We start from the raw sequence: 25,007 nt of genomic DNA on the forward strand, positions 1-25,007 counted from the left end.
AGAGTACTTTGACCTGAGATTGTAAAGATTCTAGATCAGGACTCTTTAAGGCCCGGCATGGGTATCAGGCCCAAAACCAGGGTGAAAATTTCCCAAAGATGGAAGTTTTCATGGCACCTTCTGCTTTTGTCGTCTGTGGCAGTGACCAATGCTTCTGTGCCCCCCTTTGGAAGAAGTGGCATCAAAACCAAAGCCACAGCAGTTCACAGTGCACTGAGAAAAACCCAACGCCTCCTCCAGAGGTCAGCTGCATTAATGCTCGGGCCAGTGTCAAAGCCAGGGTGGGCTGCTTGCTGGTCTTCCTGTCAGTCCTCTTGCAGCCAAGAGCTAGTCGATAGCCTCCTGGCGTGGCCAGTCAACTTTGAAAACTCCAGTTTGGCAAATTCCAGCTAAAAGTAATAATATTGTTCAGATTCATTCCTTTCTGGGTTTTTTTTTTTTTTTTCCCCTCTCTCTCACTTCCTTTTTCTTCTTTGGTTTCTCTCTGGTCCCATCAAACTGTATCTGTATTTCTTCTTACTTCCGGAAGGACCACCCGGCTCAGAGAGACGGTCTCTCACAAGGAGAGCGCCCCCGAGGTGGTCTCCAACAGCATGGACGACAGCTTCAGGCTCCCCTCTCTCCTCGTAAACGAAACCCACTGGGCCTGGCTGATGCAACCCAAGTGCTTCAGGGTTTTCACGAGATCCCGGCGGAATCTCTCACCCACGAAAACGTAGAGAACGGGGTTCAGGCAGCTGTGGAAGAAGGCGATGGTCTGAGTGACCTGGACGCAGATGTCGATGTTGGTGGAAATGGCGCAGTTGGAAATGAACAAGGCGTAGGCATCTATGGTCTGCACCAGCAGAACGCAGTTGTAGGGGAACTGGGACAAGACAAAGACGGTGAGGACAGTGATGGTCACTTTCAGGGCCTTGTGCTTGGATGACTTCTTGGCTTGTATCAGGGTGTGAATGATGATGGTGTAGCAGCAGGTCATGACCACGAAGGGAAGGAAGAACCCCAGGATGACCTTCAGGGTCAAGACAGCTGACTTCAGCTTGGCACTCTCGTCCATGGGGTAAACCATGGTGCAGACGGTAATGCCAGATTCCTTCTTGATTTGGCTGTACAGGATTTCTGGGATGCAGAGCGCGGCCGCCACCGCCCAGACGGCAAAGCAAACCATTTTGCTGTACAGAAGCCTTTTCTGCCTCCAGGTCTGCGCCCGCATGGCCTGAGCGATGGCGATGTACCTGTCCACGCTGATGCACATGATCAGCAGCACGCAGCTGTAGAAGTTCATCTTGTACGTGCTGTTGACCACCTTGCACATGAAGGTCTGGAACTTCCACTGGTCTGCGGCGGCAATGGCCCAGAAGGGAAGGGTGACGAGAAAGAGAAGGTCGGCGATTGCCAGATTCAGAAGGAACGTGTCGGTCATGGTCTTCACCCTCGTGCAGTACCAGTAGACGAGGATGACCAGACTGTTGCCCACGGCACCCACGATGAACACGAGCCAGTACAAGGGTGGGAGGAAATGGCTCGCGAACTGCCTGACGTGGTTTTTCTTACAGAAGAAGTCGGTGAAGTTGAAGTTCATGTAGTCATCCATGGAAGATGTGGCGTCATAGCTGTAGTCATCAGACATATTAGGAATAAGGCCCTGAGAGGGGACACAAGATGGCATTGAGTCAAGGACAGTCTTTTGGAGGTCCTGTCTAATGGCAGAGGCATGGACCAATTGACCCCTCCAACCCCAAAAGACACGTATGCATAGGAAGTAGGAATTCCAAGGACATCTGCTTGGGGTGTAACATATTCATTCATTCAACAAATGTTTGTTTTTGTTTTTTATTTTGAGACCGAGTCTCACTCTGTTGCCCAGGCTAGAGTGCTGTGACATCAGTTTAGCTTATAGCAACTTCAAATTCCTGGGCTCAAGCAATCCTCCTCCTGCCTCAGCCTCCCGAGTAGCTGGGACTACAGGCATGCACCACCATGCCTGGCTAATTTTTTCTATATATTTTAGTTGGCCAATTAATTTTCTTTCTATTTTCAGTAGAGACAGGGTCTTGCTCTTGCTCAGGCTGGTTTTGAACTCCTGACCTTGAGCGATCTTCCCACCTCAGCCTCCCAAAGTGCTAGGATTGCAGGCGTGAGCCACCGCGCCCAGCTTTAAACAAATGTTTATTAAGCACCTACTGTATGTTGGTTACTGTGCTAGGTGCTAAAGATACAGTGGCAAGTAAGTCAGATGTGGTTCCCACTCTCATGGAACTGGCCTGCCCGTGGAGGATACAGATGAGCAAATGAACACGACAGTCTGCCTGACAAGGGCTGTGCCAGGGTGGGAAGGCGTGGTGCCGGCACGCCACCGATGGCCACTTTCATCCAACTCTGTGAATGACCGCCATTGCCCCTGCTCCTATCTATTCTACCCGCCCCTCCATAAAAGGGGGTCTTAAGCTTATCTGGGTCACAGCCCCTCTGAGTTCTGGAAGTCCAGAACCACCAACACACACATACACTCTCACACACTCTTACACATGCACGTACACACATGTACATATACTCTCAACTGCATGCACACACACAAGCTCTGTGACCGACTGCATAGTGTGCAGGGCGCATCAGATCGACTCTCCCAGTCTTGGTGTCCTTGCCTGTAAACAGGCTCTGCCTTTACTGTGAGGCCGAGGGCAGGTGGGGCACCTGGGTGGGGACAGCCGAGCACATCCTCAGAAAGGTGCCTCAGGATGCCATGGCTACTTTCCGCCAAACTCGGGAGTGAGGCCAGAGGCCCCATCCTCTTCCCGTCTGGGTGGTGCTGGATTCCCCTGGCCATAGAAGGTCGTTATTAGAACCCAGGGTTCTTACCTGGGGCTGCCTTGCCCAGTTTGGCTATGTTACAAGATCCCAAAGGATAAAAACAAGTGGCCAACAATCTCAGAAGCAGCCTCAATCTAGATCTGCTTTCCCAGCCTCGGGACGGAGGCAAATTCTAATTCTAACGTTTCTAAGGAAAACCGAGGAGTCCACTTCCGGTCAGGAAAGTGGAGACTGACCGCGTAACCCCGCCAGGACCAAATTAGTTACCATTTTTGTTGATAGGGACGTATGTGCATATATAACACACCTATGCATATCTATACACGTGTAACACTAAAGAATCATTAGCATATCAGAAATAATCGAGTTAACAAACTGCTTCAACCAGCACTCTCCATACATCATGGAAACCTACAAGGTACTATGGAGGGCAGGTTTTTAGCCCCCTGAGAAGGCTTGATTCGATTATCTATATGTAAAACTCAGACTTTCCCTTTGAGAAAGGCAAAATTGAAACCCTTAGATAATTCTTATAAGGCATGTATGGATACAACAAAAGGAAAGGAATTTGATTTGGTTGTATGATTAATTACATTGGGCTGTAAAAGAATGACTGACTCACTCATTTTTGTTCAGCTCTTTGTCTCTTCCAGAGGAATATATATCATCATGGGTTCTTGCAAGGTCTATGTCATGTTGTGCAAGAAATACAACCAATGTACCCACCGTGGGTCTTTTAAAAACAAATTCAATGTACCGGATGCAGTGGCTCATGCCTATAATCCCAGCTACTTGGGAGGTAGGAGGATCACTTGAGTCCAGGAGTTCAAGATCAGCCTGGACAACATAGCAAGAAAGGCCCATCTCTTAAAAAAAAAGTAATTAATTAATTTCATTAAGTGGATTCTGCCCTACTCTTGTTTGTCTGCATTTCAGAACAGACACATGGAACTAATCAGGTCCTAGTTATTAACTATTAATATTAATTAACTATTAATATTAATAACCCTTAGCTATTAATAAAATCTAAAATTGCATTTTCCTGTCTTCACAACGTGCCCCAAAGCACCTTTGGCTCTTTGTGTGTGCAAAGCCCTCCATGCTGACAGCAACCTACCTGAGAACAGGTGTTGCCAGGCAGAGATCTAACCCTGGGAAACCACACAGAAAAATCCTCCCTCTGCATGGATTCCTTCCCACACCCCCACAGCAGGGGAGACAAGAGTGTGCTCTGAGGGTCGCGTGGCTGTACTCACTGCGAGCTCCGTGGCTGTCATGGTGGGTCAGATGCAGGCCTGCTTCTAGAAAGAGGAGGCAGAAGTCAAAAAGGGGAACCGGCTTGTAATGTATAGTAACAGCCCAACACCAAAAAGACAAGTTTAAATATGAAATCTGTTTATGCTTGTGGAAAAAAAAAAATCCCAAGCAAAAGTTAGAGTCTATGCTATACTGATATCCAGTTAAATATTCTAGATTTCAGAATCATACTCTTAGCATAGAAATGAAAGAAACCTCTCTTTTGAAGGTGTCACTCACCCCCTTGGCTCTGCCAGTCACCTGATTCTAGTGCTTGTTTTCCTCCTACTTAGCCAATCATTAGTGCATCCTCCTATCCAAGGCTGAGGAGCTGCCAGGGGGCTTTTGACTTTTCCTCAGCCTATCCTTTTTATTTTATTTATTTAGACAGAGTCTGGCTCTGTTGCCCGGGCTAGAGTGCCATGATGTCAACCTGGCTCACAGTAACCTCAAACTCCTGGGCTCAAGCGATCCTCCTGCCTCAGCCTCCCAAGTAGCTGGGACTACAGGCATGTGCCACCATGCCCAGCTAATTATATATATATATATATATATATATATAGTTTTTAATTGTCCAGAGAATTTCTTTCTATTTTTAGTAGAAACGGAGTCTCACTCTTGCTCAGGCTGGTCTAGAACTCCTGACCTTGAGTGATCCACCCACCTCGGCCCCACAGAGTGCTAGGATTACAGGCGTGAGCCACCACGCCCAGCCCCTTTTTACATTAGTACTCTTTTTGTTGATTCAACTCCTCTGCCAAGCCCAGTTTAGCTGACTGGCTCCCTTCCCCTGCCATCAACTAAGGGGCTCAGTGCGGACGGCGGGACGGTGGTTGCCCTGAGAGTGGTCTATGCCCAGCACGGCCAGGGAAGGGCCTCTGGGCACCAGGTGGCCAAAGGAACCGGAGGGCTGGTGTGCCCACTGGGGTCAAGGTCTCTCTCCCTGGGAGGTCCCCATGTCCCCAGCACCCACCTTCTCCTCTTTACCCCGACTCCAGCAGGACAAGGAGGTCCTAGGTTTGTGAACTAAGAAAAAGGCCAAGTCTTCCTGCTGTAATGCACAGAGCCTCCAGTCGGCTGACATAAATCTCAGGTTGTTTGGAATCTCCTTAAAGCCCACCCCTGTATAACCAACGAAACAACAGCTTGACCTCTTTCAAGGAAGGGGTCTGAGCCTACCAGGGCATGTCCTTTTATACCCTTACGGAGTGTATTCCAAAGAAACATGTCCAGGGCCACATCCCAAGGTTCTAGAAGAAAATAATCTCCTCCATAAATCCAGCTCTAAGCTGTCGGCCTCCATTCCATAATGACATCAGGGCCCACCCGATGGAAGTCCAGTGGCTTCCAGTACATAACACGTGGTACAACCAGTTCGGAAAACAGTTTGGCAGTTTCTTAAAAGGTTATATATACACTTACCATGTGGCCCAGGGATCCCACTCCTAACTATTTCTGTAAGAAAAATGTAAGCATAGGTCCCCACAAAAACTGGTACGTGGTTCTGGTGGCAGTTTTATTTGTAGTAGACGAAAACTGGAAACAGCCTAAATGTCCATCAAGTAGTGAATGGACAAGTCAACTGTGGAATATCCCTGCGGCGGAATAGGGAAGGAATTCACACGGCAATGTGGGCGAATCTCAAAATAATTATGCTAAGAAGGCAGTCCAAAAAAGGTCCATACCATATGATTCCACTTACACAAAACTCCACATAATGCACACTAATCTATAGTGACAGAAAGCAGGTCAGCGATCTCGAGGTAAGATAGGGAAGGAGAGGGCAGGGCAGGGCAGGGGAGGGTGGGGGTGTGCAGAGGTGCAGCAGGAAGCCTGGGGGGGGGGCAAGTGCAGTTCACCGTCTGGATTCTGCGATGGTTCAATGGTTCACAGGGGAACGCGTGTGTCAGAACTTATCTTCTGCACTTTAAGTATTTGCGGTTTATTGTATTTGGACCTTAATAAAGCTGTTAAAGTGAAGGAGGAAAAAAAAAACAGGTATAATAAAATACAGTCTGATTTTCTTCACTCCCCAGACTTGTATCTGGTGGTCGGCAGGCAGAAGGAAGGCAGCCAGAACTTCCTGCCCTGGATGCCTTGTGCTGCTGTAGTGAACTTGAGAGGTCCCGTGTTTTCAAATTTAGATTAGATTAGATACAGACAGACAGACAGGATGGATAGATAGATAGATAGATAGATAGATAGATAGATAGATAGATGATAGATAGATAGATAGATAGATAGATAGATAGATAGATAGATAGATAACTTGAGTATGTATGTGTATGTGTGTGTGTTTCACATCCATTTGTCCTGGCTCTGCCGGCTGAGGGAGCTAACAGCAATGACACACAGTAGAGTGAGCACCGGTACCCTTGTCTTGGTGTCTAAATAGCTTTCTCCACCACAAAAAACCAGGGCTCCTTGGAGAAATGTCTGGTTCCAGAGCCAGGGGAGGAAAACCACAAGATGAGCCTGAAACAGCTTTTTGCCCCAGAAAGCACGGAGGTGCTCAAAGGACCGTGAGGACTTGTCAAAAGGACCTAGGAGCCCATTTGATGGGGCTCCCACCAGTGAAATCGGAGGCAATTTGAGTATAAAATTAAATAATGATATTAGTAATTATAGCACATTCAATAAAGGAGAATCTATACTGGTAAAAATAAATGAATAAAAAATGAGGAGAAGAGAAAGCTCTTATTATAGTGTCAATGTCTAAACACAGAAGGCAGAATGGGATTAGAGAATCATCCACGGAATGAGATTAGGGAGGGCATATTTGATGAGGAGTAGAATATTTGCCTGATCTCAAGGGCTCTCCCCAAAATTGCACATTGAATGCAAACAGAAGAACAGTAACTTTACTGCAGAGGAACTAAGCTGGTCTTCAAACCCAACACCACCCCTATGGGGGCAAACCGACATCACATTTGTCCTAAAAAGCTGCACCGAAAAGAAAGGATATGGCATATTCGTTCCTGACAAAAAGCACCAGCCTAAATCTGGTAATGAGGAAACATCAGACAAACCCCAAACGAGGGACTTTCTACAAACTAGCCAAAAATGAAGGTCAAGGGACACAAAGGTCATGAAGTTCAAGGGACACAAAGAAAGACCAAGCAGCTGTCCCAGATTGAAGGACACTAAAGAGACACACACAACAACCAGGTGCAGCACAAGGACCTGGATGTGATCCTGGAGTGGGGAAATGATCCCACGGGACGTTATTGGGAAGTCCGGGACACTCCAACACGAACTGAGAATTAGATAATGGTACTACATCCGTCTTCAATTCCTGACTGTGCTACTGTATCATGGTCGGATAGGAGAACACCTTGTTCTCAGGAACTATCCCCTGAAGTATTTTGGGGTAAAAGAGCACAATGTCTTCAGCATATTTTCAAAGGATTCAGAAAAATATGCATATGTAATAAAAACATACAGGCAATGGTGCAAAATGAAAACAATGGTTTGGGTAAAGGGCTCATGGACATTTCCTTATGCAATCCTGGACTTTTCACTAAGCTTCAGATTAGATCCTAATAAGAGCCCTAAAACAATTTTTTGTAAAAAAAGGAAAAAAAGTGCCTTGGAAATTAATCCCAAGACATAAGAAAGCCTGGAGCAGGGCTGAGTCTGCAATACATATATGTAGCCTCAGCTCCCGGGCACGACCTCACGCCAGCTACCTGGGCACACACCAAATTTCACTGTAGTCCTCTGCGTGCCAGGAAAATGCTGGCGTTTATCTTTAAACATAACACATGCTTTTGTTGTATGACTTTTGTATTGTTATAAAAGTAACACTGATTTTTGTAGGAGATCAAAATCACCCTTAATTTTAGCACCCCAAAACAACTGCCTTTAACTTTGTGTCATGTTCCTTCCCGGCCTGTTTCTGTGCATTCGCACACTTTTAATTTTTCTCTCTTCTTCTCACCTAACCGATGATGAGCATTTCCTCCGTCATTAAATATTCTTCGGCACATGACCGCATCAGCCGCACGGCATTCCCACAGAGGTCCTGCCGCAATTTGTTTAGAAGACATTCCCCTCTGTGGGACAAGTAGCTTTTTTTTCCGACTTCTTTTCAGGGTTCTTTGCAGATATTTCCGCAGTGAACGGGGAATGCATTTTCTTCACAAAAGTTGCACTTTGTCTGTTTCCCCCTAAGCACAAGAACCAAGAACTTCCCCCAGGTAGTGTTAATATTTCTGAAGTGTTCTGGTGTCCCCAGCTCTTTGGAGGGACGGATTTCTGCTCAATATCTCTCCAGATGACATCCAGAAGCCCCGTAAGCCTCTGTTTTGCGATAGGAAATTCAGCCAGCAAGCAGAAAAGCGGCCACGTTGAGGCTGAGAATTGCTATTCATTTTTTTCCCCTTTTTACTCCAGATGAAAAATACCCTGTTGAGTTTGGAAGACTTCAACTCAGAAAATTTAATAATATTACAGCTTGGGGAATAGGGAGATTGGTTTTTGAGTGATTAGTTAGAAAACACTTCATATATTTCTGGCACCCATAGCTTATATCTCTTCCTTTTTACTTGCATAAAGAGATTGGATATTGATCAGAGAACATCTGAGAAAATTTTTCAAAGAAAGAAGCCACATAAAGAAGAAACAATGGCTTTGGTTATAGTTATAGCAAGTTTCAGATTGAAAATAACAATTAATCATAATGATGCTAGTAAGAGTTTGGGGAAGGCTGGGTGTGGTGGTTCATGCCTGTAATCCTAGCACTCTGGGAGGCTGAGGTGGGAGGATCCCTTGAACTCAGGAGTTCAAGACCAGCCTGAGCAAGAGTGAGACCCCATCTTTAAAAAAAAAGTTTGGGGAAAAGGTCTCCACACTGCTGGGGAGAGTGCAAATTTATGTGACCTTTTTGGAGGGCTAAGCCATATCTGTCAAAATTTACAAAGCATGGCATCTCTGACTCAGCAGTTCACCTGCTGGGAATTTGCCCTATTGCTGTCCTCCCGGAAGAACATAAAGATTCATATATGGGGATATATGTTTCAGCATTTTGCTAAACAAAATACTGAAAACCGGCCGGGCTCACGCCTGTAATCCTAGCACTCTGGGAGGCTGAAGCAGGCGGATTGCTCAAGGTCAAGAGTTCTAGACCAGCCTGAGCAAGAGTGAGACCCCATCTCTACTAAAAATAGAAAGAAATTATCTGGCCAACCAGCCTGAACGAGACCCTGTCTCTACTAAAAATAGAAAGAAATTAATTGACCAACTAAAAATATATATACAAAAATTTAGCCGGGCATGATGGCGCATGCCTGTAGTCCCAGCTACTCGGGAGGCTGAGGCAGTAGGATCACTTGAGCCCAGGAGATTGAGGTTGCTGTGAGCTAGGCTGATGCCATGGCACTCACTCTAGCCTGGGCAACAAAGTGAGACTCTGTCTCAAAAACAAAAAACAAAAACAAAAAACCTGAAAACCTCCTAAATGTCCAGCAACTGGAAATATTAAGACATATCCATTCAATAAACCACACGTAGCCAATAAACAGACTAAGATAGCCCTTTACACTGATAGAAAAAAGGTCACCAAGATCGTTAGGTTAAAATGCAAGGTGTAGAAGACTATATCGTGTGATCTTTTAAAAAATAGATATAAAAGGATATACATTTCACTGCTGTTTAGCACTGATTGAAATATTTTCTAGAAGGAGACTGAATCATGATGACCAGTGGAAAGTGAGACTTGCATTCGTCCCTTTAGATTTTGCAAACTATTTAAATATTTTACCAAATGTGTGAGATTTTATTTTAAGAGCTATCATAAAAATAACTTGTCATCTTAAAAAAAAAAGTGGGGAGGTGCAGCCCAGTGCGCCTCGGTTCAGCACACCTGTTTATAAAATTGGTGCAAAGGAGGAACTTGTCGCCTGCTCCAGCCAGTGCAGAAAGAGCAGGGCTAGTAATTAAATTCACAGAAGCTACTTTTTGCAACTTTGAAATCCTGCAGTAGCTTTTTAGAAAGCCTTATCTCCCTCGCATTTTTGTAACGTGCTTCTGGCTCATAGGAAATTTAGAGAGAGCCAAAGAGTAAAAAGAAAACACATTCCTGCCTAGACCCACCACCTAAAGCAGGGGTTCTCAAACTTTTTAAACAGGGGGCCAGTTCACTGTCCCTCAGACCATTGGAGAGTGCGCACTGTGGGCCCGGGACGAGTCGGCTGCCAAGCAGGACAGGCAGCGGCGGCAAAAACACCCGGAGGGCTGGATGTAGTTTGAGGACGTCTGATCTAAAGACTGCTCAAGGAGAGCCTGGCCATCTATTTCTCTGCTATCTTTGTCAGAACACTTTGCAGATATTTTATTCCACCAGCTGCAAAGCCTCAGAGCTTGTTTTCATTGTGTTCTTGCCCCTGAGAAGGAGGGGAAACACGGGTGGGGGTAAAGCCCACATATGACCATATGCATGCTGACACTGCGGAAACTATCAGCTGTCTCTTGCTCTCTCCCCTCCCTGCTCGGTGTGGCCTCGTTACATGCTCTGCAGCTACCCGCATCTGAAATTCCTGCCCGTAGCAGGAATAGTGGAGTGAAGCCAGGGAAGCACACTGGAGCAGAAGCCAAAGCCCCCATCTACCCCTTGGTCCATCCATTTGTGCCTGTGGGACCTTGGCGAGAAGTGGCATACCCTTACTGAGCCTCGGTTTCCTCATCTGTCAAATGGAGGTGGTGGCCTCGTCTCCCCGTGGGCTTGTGGCAAGGGTCAAGTGCATTGGTGTGAGCGAATCCTCTTTGCAGAATGCAGAGAGCTATGTGAGAACACAGGAGCATTCTTCATCCCATAGCTCACTTATTCAATGTGCCTTGAGCCCCCGATATACTCGTTGGGCTTAAACAGAGCACAAGATGTGATCTGTGTCCTCAAGAAGCTCACATTGGCCGGGCGCTGTGGCTCACGCCTGTAATCCTAGCTCTTGGGAGGCCGAGGCGGGCGGATTGCTCAAGGTCAGGAGTTCAAAACCAGCCTGAGCAAGAGCGAGACCCCGTCTCTACTATAAATAGAAAGAAATTAATTGGCCAACTGATATATATATAAAAAATCAGCCGGGCATGGTGGCACATGCCTGTAGTCCCAGCTACCTGGGAGGCTGAGGCAGAAGGATCACTCGAGCCCAGGAGTTTGAGGTTGCTGTGAGCTAGGCTGACGCCACGGCACTCACTCTAGCCTGGACAACAAAGCGAGACTCTGTCTCAAAAAAAAAAAAAAAAAGAAAAAAAAAAAAAGAAAAAATTAGCCGGGCATGGTGGCGCATGCCTGTAGTCCCAGCTACTTGGGAGGCTGAGGCAGGAGGATTGCTTGAGCCCAGGAGTTTGAGGTTGCTGTGAGCTAGGCTGATGCCACGGCACTCACTCTAGCCTGGGCAACAAAGTGAGACTCTGTCTCAAAAAAAAAAAAAAAAAAAAAAGAAGCTCACATTGAAGTACAGGGGGTAAGTTATGGCTGCAACAATAGTAAATGCTGTGAGACGCTGTAGGAATTGGGAGGAGGGAGTCATGTTTCTAGCCCTGGGGGAAATCCAGGACTGCTTCATTAAGGAGGTGACATATTTGCTGGTCCTTGAAGGCTAAAAAGCTTGGGGACATGCAATGAGGGGAGGGAACAGTGCTCCAGGGCAAGAAAACAGATCAACAAAGCCATGAAAGCCAGAAAGAATAGGGTGTGGTGGCTCACACCTATAATCCCAGCACTTTGAGAGGCCAAAGAGAGAGGATCACTTGAGCCCAGGTGTTCAAGACAAGCCTGGGCAACATAGTGAGACCCCATCTCTACAAAAAAAAAAAAATGTTTTTAAAGTTAGCCGGGCATCGTATTGCTCACCTATAGTCCTAGTTACTCGGGAGGCTGAGTTGGGAGGATCACTCGAGTCCGAGAGTTCGAGGCTGCAATGAGCTATGATTGTGCCACTGCACTGTAGCCTGGGCAACCCTGACTCAAAAAAAAAAAAAAAAAAAAAAAAGAATAGGGTATGTACAGGGGCCTGGGAGGTAGAGGAAAGGGAGAGAGCTGCAAATTCTCCAAAAGTGATTTTAGAATCCAAATCAAAAAGTGCTTATTAGAAAACTTAGCCAGGAATCCATTATTATATTACCTTTGTATTCTCTACTGTCCTTAAGTGGTCAACATGCAAATCAGCACGGAGCTGTGGTGTAGGCAGCATGTCCCCATGCCCGTAGCCTCCGACGCTCACAGTGCTAGCAGCGTGTCGGATACTAACACGAGTCAGGCATGCAGGTCCTTACTTTGGCCTGTGTACCATGTGCTACCCAGAGCTGGAATCAGCTCTTGCATTTTTTCATAGCTCTGCTTCTTGTTCCCTACCCGGCGTGGGGGCTCTGAGCCATCTTCAGGTCACCCCCTCACCACGCCTAGGGCAGGCACACACCCTGCACCTGGCAGGCGCTGCCCTGGGCCCGGGGGCTCCCCGTGCAGGCCTGTGAGCACAAGGGGCTTCAGAACACATGGACAGATATTGCAAGAAAGGGACGTTGACACTCCAGGTGCTGAAATGGCAAATGAACCGGCTCGTTCAGCAAAAGGAGTAAAAAGACAGGCTCCCACAGACTGGCCGCTGCCTCATTTCCATTTCCAGCTCAGCTCTCGGGGACAGCGACCACGGCTGGCCTGACGTGCCAGAATCTACAGACTGACAGCTAACTAAGAGCCAAAGCGGGTGGGTGCGTTTGGAAGGACAAACCTACATCCACTGATGAGTCATTTAAATAACTTTCCTTTTTCTGATCATAAAGGCATATCTTCACAATGCACCAAAAAAAAAAAATAAAAAAGAAAGAAATCCCCAAAATGCAAACACATATAATGAAGACAATGAAAATCCCTCAAGCACCCTTTCCTGTTGAGCCATGGCTAAATTTCTGAGATACCTCCTTGCCCACTTTTCCTCTGTAACACAACCTCACACACACACACACACACTACACACACACTACACACCATGGAAAGGTCAGGCTACACATAGAATCTTCCGTCTTGCTTTCTGTTCCACCTTCTTCCCGGACCCCTCTCCACGCCAATCCAACGCAGAGAGCAGCGGCATCGGGTAGAAGGGCTGCGCTGGCTGCCATGCATTCTGTCGTCTGGAGGCGCCACGGTGCATTTAACCCTTCATCTCTTGGTGCAAGGTTTGCTTGTTTCCAATTTCCCATCGCTACAACGAATCCTTTCCATGGGGCAGGCTCTCAGCTCCGCATGGGGGCTTCCTTTTCCCAGCCCCTGGCCACCTTCTTGTCACCTGTCCCCAGCATCTGCTTCTCCCTCCTTTAGGTGCAGACTGCAGCCCGCCTTGAACCTAAGCTTCATGTGCGTGTGTGGGTGGGGGGCGGGAGGACTCTTATTACTCACCCTACAAGAAACCTGGCCCAGGGACACCGGATCACCTTTGCCTTTCTGGAAGTTTCCAGCAAGGTGCCTGGTGTCCATAACCGCTGAACAAGTGAGTGCAAGCCTGGCTAGAAGCCATCATGGCAGCACATAACTGAGGGCACAGGTGACACTGGAAGGGGGAGGAAGAAGGGTGACACTCACCAAAGAGGGCAGCTCGAAGCTCCAGGTGGCAGCGGGCCCCACCAGCTGTCAGGGTCTGGGGAAAGGGCTGGTTGCTCTCTGCCCGGATGAGGGGCAGGCCTGCTGTGAGTTCTGAGCAGGCAGCTACCCAGCAAAAATACCAAAAAGGAAGCTAGGCCACCCTGCCTGTGTTGTCACTGGTGGGGTGGCCTGGGAGGGTGGGGACTCACCTGCTGTAGCTTCCAGCAATCAGCACAGTCAATCATTTGCAACCAGAAACAAAAAGCTGAGAACTGCTGGGATAGGGGAAATGGTCTGCTCTGAAGACGCACACACAGGCTGACACTCTAAGAGTGAATTTGCTCCCTAAACAGCGCGGCCACTTGCAGGGCATGGGGGGATGAGATGTCCCTGCCAGGCTTGCCAGAGGTGCACGTTTGTGCGGTTTCTATGGGTGATGCCACCTGAATGGGCCTGTGGGACATGATGACCCCCAGCACTGTCCATCGCAGTGTCCCCTTTGGCCTTGACGGAGGTGTGAGACCCCAGAGAGCTGTGCTGCTCGGTACCGGTACCGTGGCTGCTCGCCACCTGGCCTATTTAAATTGAAATTAGTTAAGATATTGACTAATTCGCAGTCACACTGGGCACATTTCAAGTGCTCGGTGGCCACACGTAGCTAGTGGCTGCCACGATGGACAGGGCAGATGTGGAACGGGTCCATCGTCACTGAACGTGCACTGCATGGCTCTACTTTAGCACGTCTGTATGTGACACGTGGCCTGGTGCACATACACGGAGCCGGCAGGCTACACACGCCTTAAAAGTAGAAGCAAATCCAGTAAAATTTTACATATCAAATACATTAACGCTTAGAATACATTAAATTTCATTAATCATGGGTGTTTCGATAAAGTTTGGAAAAGGCTAAAAGGCTACACATACAAAACGTTCTATTTTCGAACTCCTGACCTTGAGCGATCCTCCCTCCTCGGCCTCCCAGAGAGCTAGGAGCAGGCTGAGCCACCGCGCCGGCCTTAAAATGTCCTGTTTTTAACAAGGCTCGCAGATAAAGTCTTCCCATCCAGGGCTCCGGTGGGGCCTTAGGTCCTGACGCGATTAGAGAGCCCCTGTCGTCAGTATGACAAAAAACACTTTTTAAATATTTGTTCTGGTGAACAAAAATCACAGCTGTGCGCTAGTGGGGGCCGGCCTCCTCTTGGCAGGGTGCGTGTGACCCTGTGGGCGCGGGCTGCTCCCCGGCGGAGCGGCGCTCCCAGCGCGGACGGGTGAGTCCGTATAGAACGAGAGGTCACAGAAGAGATAGCTGGAGTCGCTGTCTAACTGGGAAAAGGCCAACAAATCGCCCCTGTGAAAGGCAGAGCCCACGAACAGTCAGAACAAAAGGGCCGGTGATTCATCAGCCTCGAGGGAACAGCGGTATGAGTGAGCCCTGAAACTCCCTTCTTGGCTGTCCCCGTTCGTTGAGCATAACAGTGTCTAAAATGGTCCTTACCTAAGAATCAGCCAGATGCCCTGACTTGTCACTCCTCCCTCTAAACGGACAAGTAATGACAAAGAAGGAAGGGGCCGGTAGGGGAAGAAAATGCTTCCTTATCCGACTTTCTGGCTGAATTTGTTCCTTCTCCCGTGTTTGACCCAGGCTGTTTCTGCCCCAGGTAAGAGCATCCCAGACGGACGCTGCTTGCTCACCTGGATGGTCGGGGCGAGGCCGGGCTGGGGACGAGGGAGAGCGGGCAGGCGGCCAGGGAAGAGCAGTGGACGCGCCGTGGTGGAAGAGCCCCAGCATGGGCCCCGAGGCCCAGGAGAGGTAGGAAAGCTTAGCGAGCATCCTCCGTTTCTTCCATGTGTTTCTTTCTTTGAAGCTAGAATTCACAGCTGGGGGGACTATACCAGGCTGCTGGTCCCCTTTTATAAGGGATATTTCCCTCTTTGCAGTCTCACCCTGCTATAAAGGTGAGTTCTGGAGGGCAGCACAGTGTAAGCACTGGTGTAAGCCCCAGACCAGGTGCTGTGCCTGGCAATGGAGGAGCATTTAGGGAATAATTATGGAGCAGGAGGTGCAGTGCACAGCCGCTGATGTCCGTAACAGAGAAAAGACCCAAGTTGCAAGGGGCCTACTGGAGTGCCAGGTCCCGGCTCCCTCTTGCTCACTCCCATGTACCGAGAGTCTTACACAGTCTCCGGCAGAGGAGAAATTAATTTTGCTTCGGTCCTTTACTTTGCAGGTTCCCCGTATTTAAAACTACTATAAATGTGAAATCTTGTTCTCCTCCTTCTCTTAGTCTTCCATACCTATTGGAAATGTCATATTTTATTTTATTTTATTTATTTATTTTTTTAATATATATATTTTTTGAGACAGAGTCTCACTTTGTTGCCCAGGCTAGAGTGAGTAGAGTGAGTGCCATGGCGTCAGCCTAGCTCAGAGCAACCTCAAACTCCTGGGCTCAAGCAATCCTTCTGCCTCAGCCTCCCGAGTAGACTACAGGCATGTGCCACCATGCCCAGCTAATTTTTTCTATATATATTAGTTGGCGAATTAATTTCCTTCTATTTATAGTAGAGATGGGGTCTCGCTCTTGCTCAGGCCCGTTTCGAAATCCTGATCTCGAGCAATCTGCCCGCCTCGGCCTCCCAGAGTGCTAGGATTACAGGAGTGAGCCACCGCGCCCGGCCAGGAAACATCATATTTTAAAGGCATATTGGCATCTTTGGAAGAGAAGGATACTATCTTTCTACTCCTCATTGATTAAGGCCTTATCTTGACTTGAAAAGTCAAAGTACCTTGAGGCAGTGAAGGGTAGTTTGGTGGTGAGAGTGTAATCAACGCAGGCATAAGAGATCCAAGTTCAAACTTCCAAGGGGTAAAATCTGCAAGGACTCTTTTTTCCCCACTAATCCATGAGCACAGAGACCATGTGGATCTTGGCCATGGTTGTGGCCCAGCAGAACATCCTAGGAGCGTATTAAACGTCTTCCGACTAAATTAATGGGCAGGAAAAATGGGCCTGCTATAAGTGGTTCTTTCCGCAGCGGTGGACGTATTCTATATCCGCCCTGCCCTACGTGCAGCCACACACAGCTACTGAGCACTTCCACTGTGGTTAGTGTGACTGAGGGACTGATCGTAAAAAAAATTTATTTAATTGCAATTGGTTTAAATTTAAAAGTAGGCTGGGTGTGGTGGCTCACGCCTGTAATCCTGGCACTCTGGGAGGCCGAGGCGGGAGGATCACTCAAGGTCAGGAGTTTGAAACTAGCCTGAGCAAGAGCAAGACCCCATCTCTACTAAAAATAGAAAGAAATTAATTGGCCAACTAAAAATATATAGAATAGAAAAAATTAGCCGGGCATGGTGGTGCACGCCTATAGACCCAGCTACTTGGGAGGCTGAGGCAGTAGGATCACTTGAGCCCAGGAGTTTGGGGTTGCTGTGAGCTAGGCTAACACTGCAGCACTCTAGTCCGGGCAACACAGTGAGACTCTGTCTCAAAAATAAAAAAATTTAAAAGTAAATGGCCAATATAGCTAGTGGTCACCCTAGTGGATAGTGGGGTACAGGTATAGACTGACCCACCTTACAGTAGCTGATATTTCTACCCTAGCAATGGCCTAGGGCAGAACCTCTGTGTGTGGAGGGAGGGGGCTGAAATGAGCTCCTCCTTCCCCAGTAGGCTTAAAGCCAGGGCAGGCTTTAGCCATGCTGGTTTTCTAGAATACCTGTAGAGACTCTAAATCCGTAATGTTTTGTGATTAGCAATAAAAACCAATAAAAGACAAGGAGTCACCTTTGCTCAACTCAGTTACCATGAGTAGCCCTCGAGGGTCGGGATGCTAGTCAGGAGGCAACTGTCAGAGAGAGACCACACCATGCAGCAGCAGCAGTAGGAATGGAAGGGATAGGAGAGACGTGGCCAAGTGACCCACGGGCTGGGATGTTGGAAGGGATGATGGGATGTTGCAGGAAGGGGAAGAGCAAGATCTTTTGGGGGCTCTGGAAAGACTAGGGTGCCTTTAACGGAGCGAGAACGTGAGAGGAAGTGTTGGTTTTGGCAGGCAGCGATGCACCTAGCATTGGGTGTGCTATGGTCGCGGTGCCAGAGTAAAGGTGTCTTGCAAGTCATCAGAGACGCTCAGCTAGAGTTCAGAGGGGAGGTCAAGAGTTCAGATGTGTGGCTGCCACGCTGCTGCAGAACGCAAGCTATTTATAAGGGAAATACGTGTCTTCCTCACCTCCTGAGGTTTTGTGCTTGCAGCAGGTGAGTCATCGGGCCGGTTCAAGGACTTGCGATTTTGTTGGGCTCTTTTGTTAGTGATGAAAACTGTCCCTTCTGCCCTCACACGCTTTATCTCATTGGAAGATCCCACTGGAGTTCTTCATTCGACATGTATTTGTCAAGTTCCCACTACTGGCCTGCACGGTTCTAAGAGGCGGGCATGGCAGTAGGCAAGACAGACCATCCTCAGTGCTGGCCGGGCAGAGTCACAGAGAGATGACAGAGCACCTTGGGCTCCCTTACACTGGAAGGCCAGGGTAGGGCTCACGACAGAGGTGACATTTAAGACCCGAATTACAGGAAGTTCCCACGAGTGTGAAGATTGGCATAGCCATTCCCAGCAAAGGGAACAGTTGGCAGGAAGAACGTTGACATGTCCAAGCATGGGGAAGGCCAGTGTGCCAGGGGGCGGAGAGGAGAGGGGGCAGCGGAGAGGCAGGAGGGGCCAATCACGTCGGGGTTGGAGGCCGTGTCACCTGCTGCCAGGTACATGGAAAGCCACCAAAGGGATTTACATTTTTAACAGATCCCTGGCTGCTGCAATGGGAAACTTAACAGAAAACAGCAAAACCTCAAGGTTTCTCTGCAGGCATGAGAACCAGATGGCTAGATTAGAGCTTCCCCTTAGCCGGCTGCCCAAAGGCAAGGCCACTGCAGGAGCTACTCTCCGCAATGCCTGCCACTGTCTCTTCTCTGGACGTCACCTGTGGGGAGGGTGAATTCAGAGCGCTTTTATCCCTCCCCCCACCTCCTGCCCCTGAAGGAAGGAGGGCGCACACGCTGACTGCCCCGGGAACATATGCAGTGATGATGATGGTTATATAGTGGGATGTGCTGATGGGTTTTCTAACTAACTTTATTTGGGGGGGCAGTTTTAGGTTCACAGCAAAATTGTGCAGAAGGTACACAGAGTTTCCATGTACCCCTCCCCCAACACGCACGTAGCCTCCCCCCCAAGCACAAGAGCGGTGCATTTATTGTAATCGTGAACCTACACTGACACATCACCATCACCCAAAGTCCACAGTGCACGTTAGGGTTCGCTCTGGAGTTGAACACTCTGTGGGTTTGGACAGATGTCTGACACATATCCATTATTGTATTAAATATTAATAATATCACACAGAATAGTTTCACAGCCCTAAAAATCCCGTGTTCCCCCTTTTCATCTCTCCCTTCCTACACCTCTTCTGGAATGTCATGTAGCTGGAATCACACAGTATGTAGACTGGCTTCTTTCACTTACTAACATGCACTTAAGGCTCCTCCGTGTCATTTCATGGCTTGATAGCTTATTTCTCTGTCAGTTCTGAATAACATCCCATTGTTTGGATATACCGCGTTTATTGGTCCACTCACCTACTAAAAGACATCATGGTTGCTTCCAAGCTTGGGCAACTATAAATAAAGCTTCTGTGAACGTCCACGTGTAGGTTTTTGTGTGGTTTATAAGTTTTCAGTTCACTTGGGTAAATACCAACAAGCATGACTGCTGGATCATATGGTAGGAACAAGTTCAGTTTTGTAAGAAGCTGCCAAACTGTCTTCCAAAGCAGCTGTGCCATTTGGCATTCCCACCAGCCACGAACGGCAGCGCCTGCTGCTCCACGTCCTCACCAGCCGTTGGTGTCAATGTTACATGTTTTGGATGTTGGCCATTCCAATAGATGTGCAGTAGTATCTCGTTGTTGTTTTAATTTGCAATTCCCTAAAGGCATGTGATGTTGAGCATCTTTTCATACGCTTACTTGCCATCTGCATGTCTTCTTCAGTGAAGTGTCTTTTTGGGTCCTTTGTCCCTTTTTCAGTTGGGTTGTTCATTTTCTTATTGTTGAGTTTTAAGGCTTTTGGTGTATTGTGGGTAACAGTTCTTCATCGGGTGTGTCTTTTCTAATATTTTCTCCTAGTCCACGGCTTGTCTTCTCATTCTCTTGACAGTGTCTTTCACAGAACAGAATTTTTTAAAATTTTAACAAAGCTTAAAATTATCAGTTATTTCTTTTCTGGATTGTGGCTTTGGCATTGTATCTAAAAGGCCATCAACAAAAGGTCATCTAGATTTTCTCCCATGTTATCTTCTAGGATTTTTTTAGTTTTGTGTTTTGCACTTAAATCTGCGGTGCATTTTGGATTATTAATAGATTCATTTTTTGCATGTGGGTGTCCAATTGTTCCAGCACCGTTTGTTCAAAAGACTCACTTTTCTCCGTTGAATTGCCTTTGCTCCTTGGTCAAGGATCACTTGACCATACTTGTGTGAGTCTATTTCTGTTTCTGTTCCGTTCCGTCGGCCCATGTGTCCATTCTTTTGCCAATACCATACTTTCTCAACTATTCACAGGATTTTTTTTTTTTTATCTAGGGAGATTTTTGTGATCCTAAAAATCAAACTGTTAAATGTTTATTTTTTTTTTCCTGTAGGAAATGTAAATAAAAAGCAAGCCCTGTCCCACAGCCTCTCCTTGCCTCTCCCTGCCCACTGTGCCCACCCTCACCTGTCCCTGGCCCTGAGGATAGTGATACCGGACCACGTTCTCAAAAGCTGAAAGTTCGATGGCTGGTGGTTTTTAAAAGTCAGAAAATTTCCACAGCATCAAAATAGCTACATCAACATGTCCTCAGTTTCAAAATGGTCACATCAAAACAACCACATCATAGGGCCAGACCCCAACAATATGACCCAGAGCCAAGCCTCTCGGTGCAGGCAGCTCACATGAGGCCTGGGGCTGGCGCGGACCACGATTAATAATAATGTTCTTTGTATGTCAAACTTGATAAAGGAGTAGATTTTAAATATTCTCACCACAAAAAAATAAGTAGGTGAGGTGGTGGATATTATATTAATTAGCTTGGTTTAATCTTTGTGCGATGGATATATACAACAAAACATCACGTTATACCCCATAAATATATGCAATTGCTATTTGTCAATGAAAAAATAACAAATAAAATAAAATATGCTTTTTTTTAAAAAAAAAAAAAAGGCCATATCACAGGCTTCAGATTACTTATAACAGCCCAATTTTCAGTATTAATCATAGTTGGAAAAACAAAATAGGCCAAAAAAACCCCAACACGCAGCAGCCTTCCCAAACTGAGTGCTGCGGGCCAGAATGTGGGTCCAGTCAAAGGAGAATATTTGAGAGAAAGGCAAATCAGCATATCAAAGGCTCTGAGAAGCCCTGCAGGGAAGAAGTCCGCTTGGTATCTTTTAAACGTGGAGTTTGCTCTTTCATAGTGCGGAGTGTTTCATTCCATGTATCTCAGGCTGCAGGAGTTGGGACGCCCTTACTTTTCCCTCTCTCTGATATGCATTCAGGAAGCCCTTTCTCCCCTTGTGCGAGGTGACCAGGAGAGGACCACTTCTGCTCCCTCATGCCCAGCTTTGGAGAGAGGCTGGGGCAAGGCCGGGAACAGCTACCCGTCCACTCTTCCGTCCCGCGCCACCTGGCACGATCCATCCTTCCTCCCTGTTGGCCTCAAAGATTTAGCTCATTTCTCTTTTCACTTTAATGTGTCTACCATCTGCCCAACTTCTTGAACTTTTCCACTCCCACTCTACCCCGAAGAAGGGTCAAGGAAGCACAGGGCCAGGGTCACTGGCTCAGGGTCAACACTGCCCCTTGGTATGTGACCGTGGGCAAGGGACTCTCCTTATCTGTAAAATGGGAGGATGATACCCCTTTCAAAGGTGTACTGTGAGAGGAAAAAGAGCTAATATATAATAGGAGGGGCAAACCCAGTGCCTGGCACAGAGCAAACGCTCAGTGAGAGGCACTTTCTTTTTTTTTTTCTTTTCTTTTCTTTCTTTTTTTTTTGAGACAGAGTCTTGCTCTTGTGCCCAGGCTAGAGTGCCATGGTGTCAGCCTAGCTCACAGCAACCTCAAACTCCTGGGCTCAAGCAATCCTACTGCCTCAGCCTCCCAAGTAGCTGGGACTACAGGCATGCGCCACTATGCCCAGATAATTTTTTCTGTATATGTTTTTAGTTGTCCGACTAATTTCTTTCTATTTTTAGTAGAGATGGGTCTTGCTCTTGCTGAGGCTGGTCTCGAACTCCTGACCTTGAGCGATCCTCCTGCCTTGGCCTCCCAGAATGCTAGGATTACAGGAGTGAGCCACCATGGCCGGCCTAGAGGCACTTTTTATTGCAGTGTATCCTAATGATACTATGGTTATGCTTGGGGTCTCTCCAGCGCTACACTTACTCACAGGGTAGCCTTAGTCTCACAGCCTTGGTTTCCTCTTTTGTAAAACAGGGACCCTAATATCTATTCCCTAGGGTTGCTGGCAGGGCTGGCTATCTGAGAGTTTGGCACTCCCAAGGTGTCAAAGCAATCATACATACTGCTCCTTTTTTTTTTTTTTTTTTTAACAGACTTCATTTCTAAACACTACAGAGAAATCCAATAAATGACCAATGCAGGAACGTCATTCAGATTCAACCAAAGGAAAGGTTTGTCTCGCTGTCTTACCCTGGCTTCCCCTTTCTAACAACCCTTCTGCTTGGAAGTCCCAAAGCCTTTGAGGACCTTGTGTCCTGCATCCCTGAGCAGGAAGAGCCTCCGCTTCCTCGTGGCTGTGATCTCCCCCTTTCTCCAGGAAAAGAGGAAGTAGATAAATGTCCTGAGCACCTAGATTGTGCCAAGAGCTTTACAAACTTCATCTTGTTTAAATCCATTCATAACTCATTCAGATAGAGATACTACCTAACATAGCGTCTCTACGGCTGTAAGACAGAGACACTATCTGTAAGATAAAGACTGTCCTTTTTAAAGGTCAGGAAGCTGAGTATTTGAGCAGCTAACTGAATTTCCTAAGACCACACAGTGGTGGGAGCAGGGATTCAAATCTAAAAGTGACACATTTTAAAGGCCATACATTCTTTTCCTTTCCCATGCCTGCCTGCCTATAATTCAGATCCTCCAAGAAGATATTTTTGTCCCACAAATTAAAAACTTTACACTAGGGCATTTCTTCACCCAGAGAACCAAAAAGTGGATGAATAAAAAGCCTCTTCTCTGGGTCAAACTAAAAACAACAAATAATATTGGTACAATATTTCACAGTTTGCAAAATGAGCTTCACAGTTTGCAAAATGATTTTCACCCATTCTTCATCTTTACAGCCGCCTTCAGAGACAGATATTATTTTTGTGTTCATGTTTTACAAATAATGAAATTGAAGCTCAGAGAGGTCAAAGGATTTTTCCAAAGTCACACAGCTAGTAAGCGATGGAACCAGGATTTGAATCCAGGCCTAATTGAAAATTCTCCTCCTCTTCTGTTACCTCTGCTGTTAGATACCTCCACGCCCAAATACACAGCAACACATTAAGCATTTGCAAATGGTGTGTTCATTCGTTCATTCATTCATTCATTGTTGCCTTCCTCATCCCTACCCTTTGACATGGACTTTGCTGTTCTTCTCATCGAGAGGTAGAGTCTATCTTCCCATTCCTTGACTCTGGGCTGAGCTTATGACTTGCTTCGACCAACAGTGTGCAACAAAGTGACGGTGTGCCGGTTCTGAGCCCAGAACTTTGAAGCCTCATGTACTCCTGCTCTATCCAGAACCTTCTGACGACCATGTGCACAAACCCAGGCTAGCCAGCTGGAGGACGGGACACGTGGATCAGAGCTAAAGCCATCCTAGACAGCTAACCCCCAGTCAACTACGTGCTGGCTGACCACAGACACCTGGGCTTGCAGGCTCAGTGTGGTCAGCTAAGGCTAGCTGAGGCCAGAAGGACTGCCCAGCTGAGCTAGGTTTACATTGCAACTCATAGAATCATAAGCTATATAAATAACTGTTGTTTTAGCCACTCAATTTTGGAGTAGTTATGCAGCAATAGCTAACTGATACACCCTGCTATCTCCATGAGAGCCCTAATCACTATCTAACATTATTTTGTTTATTTTTTTTACTGTCTCTCTCTCTCTGCCTTTTTTTTTTTTTTTTTTTTTTTTTTTTTTTTTTTTGAGACAGAGTCTCGCTTTGTTGTCCAGGCTAGAGTGAGTGCCGTGGCGTCAGCCTAGCTCACAGCAACCTCAAACTCCTGGGCTCGAGTGATCCTTCTGCCTCAGCCTTCCGAGTAGCTGGGACTACAGGCATGCGCCACCATGCCCGGCTAATTTTTTATATATATATATCAGTTGGCCAATTGATTTCTTTCTATTTATAGTAGAGACGGGGTCTCGCTCTTGCTCAGGCTGGTTTTGAACTCCTGACCTTGAGCAATCCGCCCGCCTCGGCCTCCCAAGAGCTAGGATTACAGGCGTGAGCCACAGCGCCTGGCCTGCCTTTTTTTTTTTGAGACAGAGTCTCACTTTGTTGCCCAGGCCAGAGAGAGTGCCATGGCGTCAGCCTAGCTCACAGCAACCTCAAACTCCTGGGCTCAAGCAATCCTTCTGCCTCAGCCTCCCAGGTAGCTGGGACTACAGGCATGCGCCACCATGCCCGGCTAATTTTTTATATATATATTAGTTGGCCAATTAATTTTCTTTCTATTTATAGTAGAGACGGGGTCTCGCTCTTACTCAGGCTGGTTTCGAACTCCTGACCTCGAGCAATCCGTCCGTCTCGGCCTCCCAGAGTGCTAGGATTACAGGCGTGAGCCACCGCGCCCGGCCTCTCTTGCTCTACCTTTGAAAATGAGATCTATCAGGGGGTGTCTTTTGTCTATTTTGTTTATTACTGGAGGGCTAAAGGAGAGAGAGGGAAGCAGGGGGAGGAAGTAAATGAATAACGTCTAAAACTGACTACCAAAGTGCACAGCTGAAAGAACAACTTAAAACCTTCCAATGCAATGCATGGCCCACAGACAACACTAGCATGACCTGGGAGCTTGCTAGAAATGCAGAATTTCAGGCCCTTCCCCAGATCCACTGAGTCAAATCTACACTTAACCTATCCTCAAGGGAGTCGTGTACTCAGTAAAGTTTGAGAAGCCTGAAAAATTGGTTTTAGGAACAGGACTGGGAGTGGAGAAAATAGAACAAGAATAGGAGTTTCTTGTCTTAAGCCTTCAAAGTATCATTTGACCT

The 25,007-nt window shown here is 47.1% G+C and overlaps 1 protein-coding gene across 1 annotated transcript; it reads right to left on the reverse strand.

The window, feature by feature from the left end:
• Positions 1-453: 453 nt before the first annotated feature.
• On the reverse strand, positions 454-13,791 carry CCR9 (C-C motif chemokine receptor 9). Its single transcript, XM_012770316.3, has 3 exons — positions 13,682-13,791; positions 4,068-4,112; positions 454-1,645 (listed from the first exon to the last, which is right to left on the reverse strand). Exons 2-3 carry the CDS (start codon positions 4,086-4,088, stop codon positions 557-559), a joined length of 1,110 nt encoding a protein of 369 aa, XP_012625770.2. The 5' UTR covers positions 4,089-4,112; positions 13,682-13,791; the 3' UTR covers positions 454-556.
• Between the last annotated feature and the right edge of the window lie 11,216 nt (positions 13,792-25,007).

This window comes from Microcebus murinus, chromosome 1, assembly GCF_040939455.1.
Source record: "Microcebus murinus isolate Inina chromosome 1, M.murinus_Inina_mat1.0, whole genome shotgun sequence".
Classification (NCBI taxonomy): domain Eukaryota; kingdom Metazoa; phylum Chordata; class Mammalia; order Primates; family Cheirogaleidae; genus Microcebus; species Microcebus murinus.

Bases quoted from the DNA above. Each gene is read 5' to 3' on its own strand.
- CCR9 (XM_012770316.3), bottom strand. From the start codon at position 4,088: ATGACAGCCACGGAGCTCGCA. The intron at 1,646-4,067 runs GTGAGTACAGCC...GTCCCCTCTCAG, and splicing joins TGACAGCCACGGAGCTCGCA to GGCCTTATTCCTAATATGTC.